Source organism: Manduca sexta, chromosome 10 (genome assembly GCF_014839805.1).
Source record: "Manduca sexta isolate Smith_Timp_Sample1 chromosome 10, JHU_Msex_v1.0, whole genome shotgun sequence".
Lineage (NCBI taxonomy): Eukaryota > Metazoa > Arthropoda > Insecta > Lepidoptera > Sphingidae > Manduca > Manduca sexta.
The window spans coordinates 2,306,863-2,321,069 of NC_051124.1; the positions used below are offsets into that span (position 1 = coordinate 2,306,863).

Here is a 14,207-nt window from a genome sequence, read left to right on the forward strand (position 1 = left end):
TTAAATCCAATGAAAGATATCATTTTTTTCGATGGGTACCTAATAAAAAATTTTATTCATAAAAATAAATTTATTTAATATATTTATTAACACTATTACTTCTCAGGTATTTGAACCCGTTTCTTCTGTTGCCGCTTTGTATTGTTCACACCAGTGGTCCGGGCTTTTCTCAAAAGCCTGTAATAATAAACAAACATTGTAGTCTTGAGTCAATACAATTTGGATTCATGAAAGTTGTAAGTCTACAAAACAGAGAAAATGTTCTCTTCAAGTGTTTACTGGCTCTATACCATAACAAATTTAGCATGACTTGGTCCGATACTATTAGTCGCGCCTGCTCATAAATAATAGCAACATCACACAGCATCTGACGTAAGGTATTGTTAGAGAATTTTTTTCAAGAGTAAGTAATTTTTAACTGACTAGACTTTTGAATACCATTATGTATATAATACTATGTGTTTTCTATTTAATTTTCAATATTTAGGGAATTTAATTCCATATAATTTATTTTCCGTTTTGGTGTGGAATTCCTGGATAACTCATTTCCATTTTCTATAGTATGTAGTAGTCTTTTACTTCTATATATCCATAAGAGTTTACCAATGATTTGTAGTTAAGAGAAATTGAAAGCGATACCTCAGCCATTTTTTTCAGTAAATACATTTTTGGCAATTCTTCAGTGGCTCGTTGACCCCAATCGAACACGGTCCTCGCCATGTCGCCATCGCCCACCTATCCAATTATAAAATAAATAAATAAAATAAAATGCTTTATTCTTCACATAGGCAAACATAGTTGGGCTTATAATAACTCAAGATACATGAGAGTATGCAATTATTACTCCAATCAAGTTCCTTATATATACAGACATTTTATATTGGGAATAAAATAAATGAAAGAGTGCAAACTACAAAGTAAACAAAGAAGCCAGCTCGGGCTTTGAGGAAAGAATTGAAGCTAACATTTTCCATAGAGTAAGTCTCTCAATCAGTGTAAAAAATTAATGTAATAATGATGTGGTAAAAATTATGATACATAGATAATTTTTAACTGCACATAATATTTATTTTGTGTAAAACAGCGACACTTTATCTGACACTTATGTTTCTTGAAGAGGTAATAATTTATGTGAATTTTTATATGAAATAGATATAACAACTGGGCTGTATGTTCCCATTACCTTAGTGTATGTCAAATACATCTGTCTTGTAAATGTCTTGGTCATAATTTTCCTCCCCGCATAGTCATTCTCGTCCAAAACACCAGCTTCCGAAAGGAACATCCACATGTCATCTGTAATTAGAAAAAACACAATTTAAAATAACAATATTTAGCTTTTTGTGCTACACTTAATAGCTATTAAGGCTTTGAGCTCATTTCTGAGGTTGCAAAATATTTTTTTTTTTCAGTTACAATTACAATTTAATTGGGACTGGATACCCAAGAGGGATTGATCTGCAGATATGCAGTATTAATTAAGCCAAAACTTTTTCAAAAGAGTATGTGTTTCATCATCTTTATTGGTTAGTTAAGAACAGGTAGAATACTTGAAGGTTTCTGTTAACTACAAAACAAACCTTCCTTAACTGGTCCGCCTGACATGAATATATGAAGTAGGGCCGAAATCAACAATCTCCTTTGATCCTGGTCAAGTGTACTGGAATCCAAAGACTCACAATCCTCATCCAACACAATTATATATTTTGGATCACTCTTTTTTTCTATTTGTATTAATTTGTATCCATACACCTGAATAGAAGAATATTTAATAAAACACATGCAAAAGGAAATCTGGTCATAATTGTTTGGTTTTGATCTTATTTATATAATATAAGGCTTGAACAGTGTTTGCATTTTCCTCTTTCTATTTGGAGATTTTTTTAATATCCTATTTGCCATCCACTGCAATTCTGTAGGCTACAATTCACAGTGACATGCATTATAAAACCAAGCAAATTTCTGGCAAAAATCATGACATTAGTCCGCATTAAACTTTATCGATTAGATACAGCAGTGTAAAAAATAATATTCCACTTCCCTCGATAGTACAGTTGGAGAGAAGTAATAAATTAAAGAGGCATTTTAACATCAAATACAAGTGCGGTTACAAATAACAGACTTCTATTTGTAAATGCAAGAATTCATCACGGTCTAGCAAGAGACCATATTAAGCTTTGCTATCACTAACAGATTTGATATTCGTATAATTACCCTTTTCAATGTATTATTTGCTTCAAGAACGACTTTATTAACAAGATTACTGGGTGTTGAGCAAGTTGTCTCCAAGTGTTTGACAACTTCCGCCCGTTTTATTGGAATTTTGCTTCCTTCCCGGCATACGATGAAACGCACACATTCTATTACAGCTTCCTTTAAGTCGGGCACATCTACGTCTGCAATTGACTTGTTGCTTTTTCTTTTGCTCATTGTGGATTATGGAAAAGTTTTTGCAATATTATACTTTATCTTTTTGGATATGTGTAAATATTCTTGACTTGCTATTTGGTAACAAACTTTTGTGGAGACTTATATATTCTTTTTGGTGGTTTGAACTTTGATACAATAATGTGTCTTTGCTTTTTCCACAGTTTACTGGTCATTAACGTTTGTAATGCAAAGACAATAATGATATTTATAATTTATAAATTCTATGTATTATTTTGATTCAAGCACCGAGCACTGAGCAGTGTTACCAACTCTTTTTGTCAAACTTCCAAAAAAAGTAACATCGGTGATTTATTTCTCGACTTATAAATGTAAATTTCTCTGTTTTTCTGGTGACTTATTATATTAGATGTGTGGATTTTCCTCTTTTCCTTACCAACTCTTGTAAACAAAAAAAAAAACACGAGCCTACCCTTAATTTTCTGGGCTAAAACAGAGGTTTAAATCACTAATTGTATGGTATTCCACAAAGTTGGCAACACTGCTTCGAAGGTAATTTGACGTTTTGTTCAATGAATTTGACAATTACGTATTTTTTTTATTTTGTTTTGTTTTATGTCCAGGCTATGTTCGATTCTGAATATATAAAGATTTTATGTTGTCATTATTTATACATAAATGTCTAATATTATAGTATATCTATGTTAATAGTTCTACAATTAATAAGATAAAAAAACCTTATTCTTTGTAAAACTTGATACTTAATGTAATACAGCCGTAGGCACTGGGCATTTGAAAACACAGCTCAACACACCCTAACTAAACTATAAGTTTTATGTTTGCTGTGGAAAACTGGTACATATTCATTGCTACCAACCACCTACCCGTCGTGTTATAGATTGTGTGTACATATGAGATGACGTCAAACATGAAACAAATACGTTCTGAATGTTAATAAAAGGCGAGTGCGACAGAGAGAGAGAACACACATTCCATTTTTAACAAGGCCCACATACTATTGACGCGACGGCTTAGCGAATAGCGATTGCCGGCTAGTATTTATTTATCACAATTCAGTCTATTCGTTTGCAGTGAGCAGACTGCGGTGAAGTTTTAAATATTCTTTGAGCGACAAAAATCTAAGTAAGTACTACATCTATAAAAAAATTACGAATTAGTGATTTGTAAGTACTACGGTGTTCAGCATCTAGTTATTTGTGCTTGAAACTATACGAGTTACGAAATTTATCGGCGTTATTTTCTTAGATATAACCTAAATAGATACCTAAAAATCTTATCAGTTACCCAGATATTTGTGAATTAGAAAATATTTTACGTACTTAATTATAACTTTTAAACCAATTCTAGAATTAAAACAAATTTCGACTTTTGTATTATCTACTTATGAACTGTGCTTACCGGCTACTTACCGGCGTTTTTTTTTTTTAATAATTTTAGCTTGACTTTTTAAGCTTAGGTAGTATATATAATTCAATTAACATTATTTATTAACTAGGTATATTTATTTGCTAGATAGGTAAGTCATTTAGCGCGAATTTTTGTTCCCCACGCCTTTTTAATTTCCGGAAATATTCGGCGCAGAAAATGGACTAAAAGTAAAACGTGTTTATATATTTCATTTTGGCTCCATGAATTCGGTTCCATATACCAATATTTGTTCTCAATACTGCTTTGTATTTATGGCGCTAAAGAACTGTATGCAAGCATGAGTTTCAGTCTGAAGGTCAAGGTTATTTTATTTATTGAAATTTCTGGACGTTTCGTGTATTTTGTTGAGCGCAGTATGTAAGGAGTTTCTGTGGGTCCGCATTTTTTTTTATGGAGAGGAGAGATGGCGTCGGTCGGCGTCCCAGGATGTACTTATCTACTTTAGTATAAAAATGATACAGTGTGTTCTTATACTTATACCAAAGTAGTTATTTATAGTCCGGATAAAGCCTGAGGTGGGCGACAATAAAAAAAATACCCAGGTATAACGACCATCATCCTAGAAATACTAGTCGCACGAATACTACAAAAAATCAGGTGTTTCTATCGTTCGCCTTATTGTCTCATCCTCTCCCAGTGACCTGAGCCGGTTCGTAACCCGTTAGTGGGTTGCCCTCAGCATAGTCGCTTAATTTTCAACAGTTGCGAGCGCCTAAAACGCTCATTCAAAAGCCCGGTGTGTCTGTGTAAGTTGGCCCTTGCCAACCTAACAAACGTAATACGTACGTAAAAGGAAAAAAATCGTTTGGCTGGGGTGACAGTGATATCGGCCTTGGGCGCCATTTGTGTTCGCTACATCTTTGGTAAGTGGATACAAGTCTTCAATAAAATAATGGTACAAGTACATTGTAAAGTAAAGACACGTAATATCTATAATCGTAGATACTGTTTATCATTATAAATATATAATGCAATATATAGGTACCAAGAAACTGAATTTTAATCTTGTTACCTTATTATCTAGATTTATACAAATCACCCAGCGATAAAGTTTAATCTCTGATTATATGAACGTAATCACGGAATATAACAAATGGGCATACTAATCTTTTAATATTAATCAAATGTAACCAGGAGCTTATTAATTATAATGAAAAAATATAACTTTTTAGGGTTTATCTTGACGAATTATGAAACGGGCGGAGGCGCGAACAAAAGCTTTTATAACATATTACATTTTTTTTTGCACGTGGATGGCTAAGGGACGCCACTGTACCTGATGGTGAGCGGAGTGGGGTCGATATAAGAAGTGAATTATCGGTTAAAAGTGTTTCTCTGTCAAGACTATATTGTTAGGGATGTGACATATATATACGAGTAATCATGAGCGCCGGGAGGCTGGTGCAAGTAGGTGCACGTGCACGTCCTTGACTATAAATAAGTGAAAAATGTATAAGTCAATAAATTTGCAGGAATGGGAACTATCATCGACCACAGAGGTTTTTTTTTATATTTAAACGTGTAAACAAAATGTAAATCCGTTATTGGCCTAAAGAAAAGTGTATTAGATTGTGTTACTCTTGTATTAAGGGCTGTGGATTTTTAATAAATAAAATAAAAGAAAGCATTTTAAAAAACCCGCGCGTTTTAAATTTGAAAGAAAATCTTAATGATAGTATGTAGTATAGTGCGTAGATGCAGATGCACCTCCCATAAACTAATCTTGACGGCGCCCGTGCATTTAATACAATACGATATTGCTACTTTTTGCAGGCTTGACAATGACGCGAGTGGAGTCAGTGGCGTCCTTAAACGACGCGAGGCTCCAGGCGAAAGCAAAAAGAAACAGACGCGAGGCCCCGCGCATAGTAAAAAACGTTTCTCTGTTTTAACAGTTTCGTCGGTAAGAACGTAAAAATAAGGTCCTGTAAGGCACCGCGCGAGGCCTTTGTAAGCGCGAGGCCCCGGGCGGTTGCCCGGTTCGCATCCCCCAAAGGCTGCCTCTGAGTGGAGTCATGTGTGAATGCTTGTGTTAAAAGTATCTATCAACATTTTCTGTTACGTATCAGCTTGACAAATCAATTAGCTAAGCAATTAGCACTTGGTTATCAGACGTTGACTCTCAGACTGATTTGGCGCAGTTAGTCATACGCGGTATTACTATCGCGCTGAGGTCTCGAGTTTGGTTCCTGGATCAGGTAGTATCATAATATGCAATGAGCTCCGAGTCCAGAATTGTATGAAATGGCCTCCCTTGATCCATATTACATTTGATCTAAAATAGTAGTCGGGTGTCTTTCTGCCTAACCTTGGAAATAGGAAAGGCGTGATAGTCTTGTTATAATTGTATTGTACGCGAATGGATCATGGTTTACAGTAATTCAATAATCAAAGGCCTTAGGGGAAGGCGAACCAGGCAACCGCCCGGGGCCTCACGTGGTGCCTTGGTGGACCTTTTTTACGATTTTACCGACGAAACTGTTAAAACCGAGGCATTTTTTTGCTTCGCCCGGGGCCTTGCGTCGGTTAAGCCGCCACTATCAATAATTGATCTAGGAATTATGTACCGAATTTTCGTTACAATTGAATAATGGCAGCTGAACTCCAATGATGTTTATTGGAGTTCAGCTACGCTTCACAACTTTCCATCAAAATAATGGCAGCACCTCTAAAACTATAAACTATTTGGTAAAATGCGGGACTGCATTTTTCAACATATCAGGAAGATTTCTTTCTGGCACGATTACATTTAAAAATATATGACCGAATGATAAAATTTTTATGACTGTAATGTTTTTCTATAATGTTATTCAAAACGAAACGATGTTTGTACAACTATAATTACTTGTAGATGATTAATGAAGGTATTCATGCGCAGGTGTAACAGTGGCAGAATAGGTAATCCCAACTTCCAATAATTCCTTAATTCAAAATTGCGTAGGCAAAATAAAGCCAGCAGTTAAGGGTGGGGAGAATATGCCCCACTACCCCTAGGTATAGAATATACAATAATATGGTGGAATGTTTCACAGCACAATGCCGAAGGTCGTGTTCCATTACTTTGGGGCGAAGGCGCTGGGCGAGAGCCAACGCATGCTGCTGGCGTACGGCGGCCAGGAGTTCGAAGACCACCGCGTCGAGTATGAACAGTGGCCCGAGTTCAAACCAAGTTAGTATCTTAATTGATTTAATTTCAGAAAACTGGGGATAACGAAATGTGAACTAGACCATGAATACTGGTAGATACCGAACGTAAGATTTATGATCCTGTTATATTATTGTGAGGAAAAAAATATTTTTTTCCTTTATAATATGATTGGTAACATATTTTTCAACACTGTGGATTTACTTTCAACTGATAAGCCATGTGTACTGTATGATATGGTTATGCATTTTATTATTAGAGTTAGAGTAAGATCAATAGTACGTATGTTACCTTCAAGCCATACCATGTGAGCAATACCTCTATTACTACTCAGGGTTTTGTGATAATTGAACTGCTATAAAGCAAGCTTAAACTAGCAAGTTGTTGCAGCAATATATTGCGCATTATTTAAATAATTTGATACGAGCGATTCTGCAAGCTCCAAAACGCAGTAGTCAGCTTCAGTGAGGTTTGTTAACAATGGAAACCACGGCTTAAACATGAAGCGATGGAAGGCTCGGTAATAGCTGTATGGGCGGTGCCTGAGGGCAAGGCTATCGGAATCGATACACTCGTCTTTTCACATAAAAAATATATAATCATGTTTCTGAAAGAGCCACTTTCCCACGCACAATGAACAGTACTTCAATACAACTATTGTATGGTCAACGGATGTTGCAGTACATAATGTCGTTAGTACTCTCAGTATTGTAATTGTTATCTTAGTGCGTTTTAAACTGTATTTCTTGTATACACAAAATAACGGCGTAGGTTTGATGAAAAAGCTATAACCGGCCGCATTATGGTCGCCTTAGTCATATTAGACTTCTTCTTTGTCGTTTTCTCCATGACTGAAGGTCGTGCCCGCTTTGGTAAGTTTTGGTGATGGTGCCGACGAGGTGCTGCCACTTCACCCTGTCTTATGCCTGACAGAGCATCCGTGATTGGGATTCCCATGATCTGTCTCATGGTCTTATACCATCGGGTTGGCGATCGGCTTCTAGGTCTTTGGCTGTCTACTCTACCGACCACAACCTGCTTAACCAGGCTGTCTGACTGCTTAATCATCATAATGCTACATGGTCAAAGTACGAGAGGATCTGCTGGTAGCAGATTGTGGAGAGTCAGGTTTTGGGTAGCAAATATAAACCTGCATGGATAAAATGACCCGTATTAAAGGTCGGATCTAACAATTTACCGTGCTCCTTTTACTGGATTTTTTTGCAAGGCGATCGGGTCTGCCCTCCCTTGGCCAAGGGCCCAAAAGAGTGCTTAGAACACACAGTGATTACAATATATAGTTAGAATTACAACCACCGACTTTATCTGGTAAAGATAAAGTCGGCGGTTTTAATTCAAGACCAGTGTAAAGGAGAATTTAAATACACGTGTTGTTAGTTTGAAGACTCTTTATTAAACTCTCTCAGGTGGTAAGCGCCAGTTATGGCTATAAAAAGTAGCAAAACCTGATAAGAATACTCGCTCTAGCATTGAACACACCTCTGACTTTTCGAAGTTACATGTGTTATCAATTATCAACTGTTTAATGATATATACAATCATCGTTTGGAAACCTACATAACTGAGAATACAACATAATAATTTCGAAGGTATATAAAATCTGCTAAACTGCACTAAGTTAATGTGGTGGACTAAGGCCTAAATTTTCTCAGTAGTATTTTTTTTATATGTGCACAACAAAGTAACCCCACAGTGAAGTGACTTCTAATGTGTTGGGACACACACCCTTGCGCAGCTATGTAAGTGCACGTGCGTAGTTGTGCGAGAACGCTGTGTCACACCATACCTCCCGTATAAAAGCAACGCGCGTCTTTGTTTAATTAGTACGTCTTACGATTTGTTACTATTACCATCTAAGTACGCCTCTGTGTATTAAACGTACTCTGGAGTTTTGAAATACATAATATATTCAGTGTCATCTTTGGAGTTTCATGCTAGAGTTGCGACTCCCATACATTACATCAAATACACAGCCAACTCTAAAAATAGAATATCGATTGACGAGAGATTATCACCCCTCGGCAGTCGACACAATTATGCCGGCCTGTTGAAATTGGATATACACAGGCTGATCCCGGATCGTGACACAATTACATACGTGGGCCACTATGGCGGGTTTTGAATTTTAACACCTTGTGTTCGGTAGTCGTTATCCGGGCGGACATAAAATATATCCTACCATCAGCAGTAGTGCGAACTCAAAATTTGGCAGTATACTTAAGTTTTAACTGTTTTCAAATTTTATTAAAGACTAGTTTGGCCTATAATAGAGAATATAATTTTCCAAATACCGAAAAAAATCTAGAATCAAAATTAATTCAGATTATTCGCTACAAACAAACCTATAAACCTCTGTAATATATTTATGATAACATGAAACACGCTCTCAGGGAGTTGCGATCCTGTTTACAAAATAATGGGTGATAATATTTTATTTCGAGTGCTTGATAACGTTGGAAAACAACATCGAAGGACAGTAACAACAAATAGTGTCTGGCAAAATGTTATCTTAATAATAATATAAATGTGAAAGTTTGTTACAATTCAACGCAAAAATAGCTGAACGAACTTGGAAGAAATTTGGCACACGCTTAGACCATGTCCTGGGTGAACTCATAGGCTACTTCTTTATTGCTGTAATTTGCTCCTAAGGGAAGCAATGGATTTTTAATCAGATTTAGTGAATAGATGGCGCTGATGTACAGGTGTTGCTATAAATCGCTATAGTATTAGATAGTCTTTTACAACGGAAACGTTTTTATGCGGCTAAAGTCGCGAGCAAACACCTAGTCATTTATAGGCCGTAGTTAAAATTTTAAGTTAATTTGTATTTTTTCTACGTTGTTCGTATTCTTAGGTAATTAAGAGTAACTTGTGGGATGTAGAATAAAAACTCCTTGATAGCCTTCCTTCAAAATATGGCTCTAGAGTACCACGAAGCAATTCGCGGTCAATACCGAAACCGTCTCTAGTCTGGCATACAGCCCGAGTGTGTGCCCAATGACCTGCTTGACGTCAGTCTGGGCATCAGTCCTGGAAAATTTGTATTAGAAAACTGCAGTGCTTCCTTAAGAATTGAACGCTAGACCTCCTTATCGACAGCTCAGGTTTGCTGGCAAGTTATAACTTCAATGAGGATGATTTTAAGATCATCAGCTGTTATTTGAAATAGACTGGTTGGAATACTCACCAGAAATATCATTTGTGTCTGCATCACAAGAGTCACATTAAATATTCCCATCTAAAAGGCCAGTAACATCTCTATGATCCCTGGTATTGCAGATGTTTATGGGCGGCGGTTATCACTTACCATCAGGTGAACAGTATTGCTCGTTTACCCCTTAATCACAAAGAATAACATAAAAAACAATAATGATTTCTTATGTTTACGCGATTGTTAGACATTAAAATTCAACTATTTTCGGTTTTTATCGCGGTTATATTTCAATTTTGTCCCGACGTTTCGAAGACTGTAGCCGTGGTGGTCACGGGGGGACCAATGTGAAGGCAATTTACCCACAATGCAATGGCAACACTCTTGTGACAAAAAAAAATTGTGCTCCTAATTTGTTAAAACCTAAATACCATATTTTTCTAGTATCCCGGTTAGTAATAGGATCTAAATATGGATATAGTGTATCGTTCGGTTTTACGTTTCATTCTTAATAGGATAAATGTAGTTCTGACGCAACTCTTCGGGAGGGTATTGTTCGATGACCTTGCGTTTGAGTGGTTGATACTTGATAGCTGCACTGATTTCTCTTGATTGAAAGATTAGTCAAGATAGGCTTTTTCATCTGATACTTTAACCACTATACGAACAATAAGTCCTTGAACCAATTGAAATGGTGACTGTTGGGAGAAATAGAGATTGGGTTGCTAGTCGGTTTCTTCCAGGCGAGAACTCTAAAGTAATCTTGATATCAAAATATTTTTCAATCCTACACAATTTTGGTGTAATCCTTCGGTCTTTTGAAATGAGCTAATTTTATTTGTATCCATAAAAAAATCATATGCATATATTATTTAGAAATTTTCAGTTCGGCAGTCGTATACATCAGAGAAGAACAAAACAATTTAAGTGCTGTACTTCTAATTTTAACATTTTCATTTTTAATAGGTGAGCACTAACCCGTTTCAGGTGAAGGTCTCCTTCAGTGATTGTCATGCCTCCCTGTTGCACCTAAACGCATAAGCCGACCAAATACAGAAGTCACTTTAAACTATGCTCCCAAACAAATGGTTTTAAAATGAGTTCTGTCTACATTAGCTGTTTAATACAACCGTCAAAGAAAAATTTGAAACTTGTGAATCAAGCCCTAAGTCCCATAACGCCCTTCCAGTTCAGGTTCGTCAAATAATTGGAATATTTCATCTGCAGATACTCCGTTCGGTCAGATGCCGGTACTAGAGATTGATGGTAAGAAGTACGCGCAGAGCTTGGCAATCAGCCGCTACTTAGGCCGCAAGTACGGCCTCGCTGGCAACGACATCGAGGAGGACTTCGAGATCGATCAAATCGTCGACTTCGTGAATGACATCCGAGCCAGTAAGTACACCTTCTTAGGTTATCATTATAGCTTTTTATTTTTCGTAGGTAGCCACAGAAACATACAGGAAACCTGCATGTATGATAAATTCTGTATAAGAATTTTGAGGGTACGTGAAGTCTGCCAATCCGTATTAAGCCAGCGTGGTGGACTAAGGCCTTAACCCTCTCAGTGGTACAGGAGACCCGTGCCCAGCAGTGAGACAATATATTGGCTGATCTTAATATACATTATATGTTAAGAGAGAAAGAGAGAGGGAGAGAGCCAGCCAGCCAGTTGCCATCCGGTAGACCTACTTCGTTAAAAGTGTCTGTTAGGACCTGTCAAATGCTGAAGAAACTTAATTTTCGTTTTTTTTTGTACAAGCTTGGAAAAGTGACCCACTGCACCTGATTGTATTGCTGTAGGGTCCAGATAGTTTCGATTGACGAGTATCAATTACTCTTCGCCAGTCGACTCAATTATGCCGGCCCGTTGTGTTCTTGTCTTTCATTTCGCCTCGTCATCATTACTAAAGGTAAAAATATTTCGTCCGTCACAGGCGCAGCGTCAGTGGAGTACGAGCAAGATGCAGCGAACAAGGAGGTGAAGCACGAGGAAAATATGAAGAACAAGTACCCGTTCCAGCTGAATAAGCTGAGCGAGATCATCACCAAGAACAACGGTTTCCTCGCATTAGGCAGGGTGAGTTTGAAACTGCACAATTTTATAATTCAGTTCTTCTGATAACAAGTTCATAGAGGATTAGCAAGCTAAAGTGGCAGTGGGTAAGGGACGTAGTTCGCAGAACTGACGATAGATAGGGCAAAAAGGTCTCGAGTGGAGACCGCGTACCGACAAGGGCAGCATTGGACGTCTACCTGTAAGGTGGATAGACGCCTTGCTAAAGGTCGCAGGAATACGCTGGATGCAGGCCGCTTTCGACAGGTTCGTCTGGAAATCTCTGTAGATTTCCACTTCCCTGTGGAAGTCCTATGCTCAGCAGTGGACTTTATGTGGCTAATTATGATGATGATGATGATGACTAATAGCAACAACACATAACAGAATTATAATAATATTGCCTCGTGCTTTATGGATCTCACCTTATGCTTTGATTTACAATGATAAAATATCAGATGTTACCTATTGTAGGGTTTTAGAAATATTTAAATAAAAGTAAGGTATTTTCACAAAAATAACAAGTTATTGTTTGACAGCACTACTTGTTGGAGAGGGAATATTGTATTTAAATGAATGTTCGTCTGCCAAAGGGGCAGTTTTTGTTGGTCGCTTGTAAGGTGATTATGCTGGTCTGAGTTTTCTAAATAAATTGTGACTATTTAACAAGTGAAAGTGTGGTGTTTTTATTCATTTGGTGACGAGTGTATAAAAGTGAATGTGTGACAATCAGTGAGTGAAACAAGTAGTTTTTCTTACACTATTAACAAATAGCTACCTAGTAAACTGGTGAACTATGTATGGATTATTTGGTAGGGGTGGAACATGATATGATACTTAATAGGCCAAAATTTCGTTTCCGGGCAAACGATTTTTGGAATTGAATATTTAAATAGACACTAATATGTGATATACACATTTGTATCACCTCCATCACATAGGGCCTAACTGGCTGCCGTTTTCATTTTCAATAAACGATCCAAATCCAGCTATTTGGATTGGTTCATTCTCGGAAAGACATTGACGATTGCTCTTTAATCCCATTTTGAGAATGGAACAAATAAAAATAAATCATTTGTAGAAATGTTAAGATAAATTTTGTTCTAATTGTGCCATTTTTGAGAAATTTAAAAAGCTAATGGGATCTTTTGAAAATGGCAGTAAGTTGACGAAATGAATTGTGATGCGTTGATAACTTTTCCCCTGAAAAGAGTAGAGGATATTATATTTTATCTTTGTTTACAGTTGACTTGGGCCGACTTCGTGTTCGTGGGCATGTTCGACTATTTGAAGAAGATGCTGCGCATGCCAGATCTTGAGGAGCAGTATCCTATCTTCAAGAAGCCCATTGAAACTGTCCTGTCCAACCCAAAACTGAAGGCGTACCTCGACTCCGCCCCTAAAAAGGAGTTCTAAATCGTTAAGCGAGGGATGAAAAGATATTAATATAATTGGTTTTCAACCAAAAAATGGAGGCTTACTTTATTGAATCTTCTCAAAATTATTAATTAACCATTGATTTATTTGTAACTATTTCAGTAAGATTAAATCACTTTTCACTTCTTAATGTGTATTCACCCATAAATATACCAGTATATTTTATGTGTATATCAGTATTAAGTCTGTATGTTAATAATAATAAAAATTACATAATCTGGACGTTTTTTTATTGATTTTACTGTTTACCAATGTTTCCACGTGTAAGCGATAGTTATCGAATTACAAAGATAAAAATATCGGATAATACCATGAGTTTAGACAAAATTACTTTGGATCAGTTTACGAGACCGGTGAGTGCGCAGGCGCAATTGATTTTTTAAAAAATTATACCTGCGTGGAAGACTCCACTGCACCTGATGGTAAGTGGAGTGAAGTCCAATAGAATGTCGTTGGACGAGAGATGATTACTCCTTGACCATCGATACAATTATGCCGGCCTGTTGGAACCGGATATACAGGCTGATCCCAGAACGCGACACACTTACGTGGACTCC

General features: G+C 36.8%; 2 protein-coding genes across 2 annotated transcripts; one reads left to right on the forward strand and one right to left on the reverse strand.

Moving 5' to 3' along the window:
• Positions 1-55: 55 nt before the first annotated feature.
• Positions 56-2,711, reverse strand: LOC115441802 (non-structural maintenance of chromosomes element 3 homolog). Its single transcript, XM_030166709.2, has 5 exons — positions 2,215-2,711; positions 1,581-1,752; positions 1,184-1,296; positions 640-735; positions 56-177 (listed from the first exon to the last, which is right to left on the reverse strand). The coding sequence occupies exons 1-5, from the start codon at positions 2,428-2,430 to the stop codon at positions 103-105; spliced, it is 672 nt and encodes a 223-aa protein (XP_030022569.1). The 5' UTR covers positions 2,431-2,711; the 3' UTR covers positions 56-102.
• Positions 2,712-3,294: 583 nt separating this feature from the next.
• On the forward strand, positions 3,295-13,872 carry LOC115441805 (glutathione S-transferase 2-like). The gene is made up of 5 exons (XM_030166711.2): positions 3,295-3,531; positions 6,870-7,006; positions 11,385-11,552; positions 12,095-12,237; positions 13,459-13,872. The coding sequence occupies exons 2-5, from the start codon at positions 6,874-6,876 to the stop codon at positions 13,627-13,629; spliced, it is 615 nt and encodes a 204-aa protein (XP_030022571.1). The 5' UTR covers positions 3,295-3,531; positions 6,870-6,873; the 3' UTR covers positions 13,630-13,872.
• The last annotated feature ends 335 nt before the right edge of the window (positions 13,873-14,207 follow it).

Coding starts and splice junctions, on each gene's coding strand:
- LOC115441802 (XM_030166709.2), bottom strand. CDS start 2,430: ATGAGCAAAAGAAAAAGCAACAAGTCAATTGCAGACGTAGATGTGCCC. Junction 1,297..1,580: donor AGGCGGACCAGTTAAGGAAG/GTTTGTTTTGTA, acceptor TTCTAATTACAG/ATGACATGTGGATGTTCCTT. Junction 736..1,183: donor TGTATTTGACATACACTAAG/GTAATGGGAACA, acceptor ATAATTGGATAG/GTGGGCGATGGCGACATGGC.
- LOC115441805 (XM_030166711.2), top strand. CDS start 6,874: ATGCCGAAGGTCGTGTTCCATTACTTTGGGGCGAAGGCGCTGGGCGAG. Junction 11,553..12,094: donor CGTGAATGACATCCGAGCCA/GTAAGTACACCT, acceptor CGTCCGTCACAG/GCGCAGCGTCAGTGGAGTAC. Junction 12,238..13,458: donor GTTTCCTCGCATTAGGCAGG/GTGAGTTTGAAA, acceptor CTTTGTTTACAG/TTGACTTGGGCCGACTTCGT.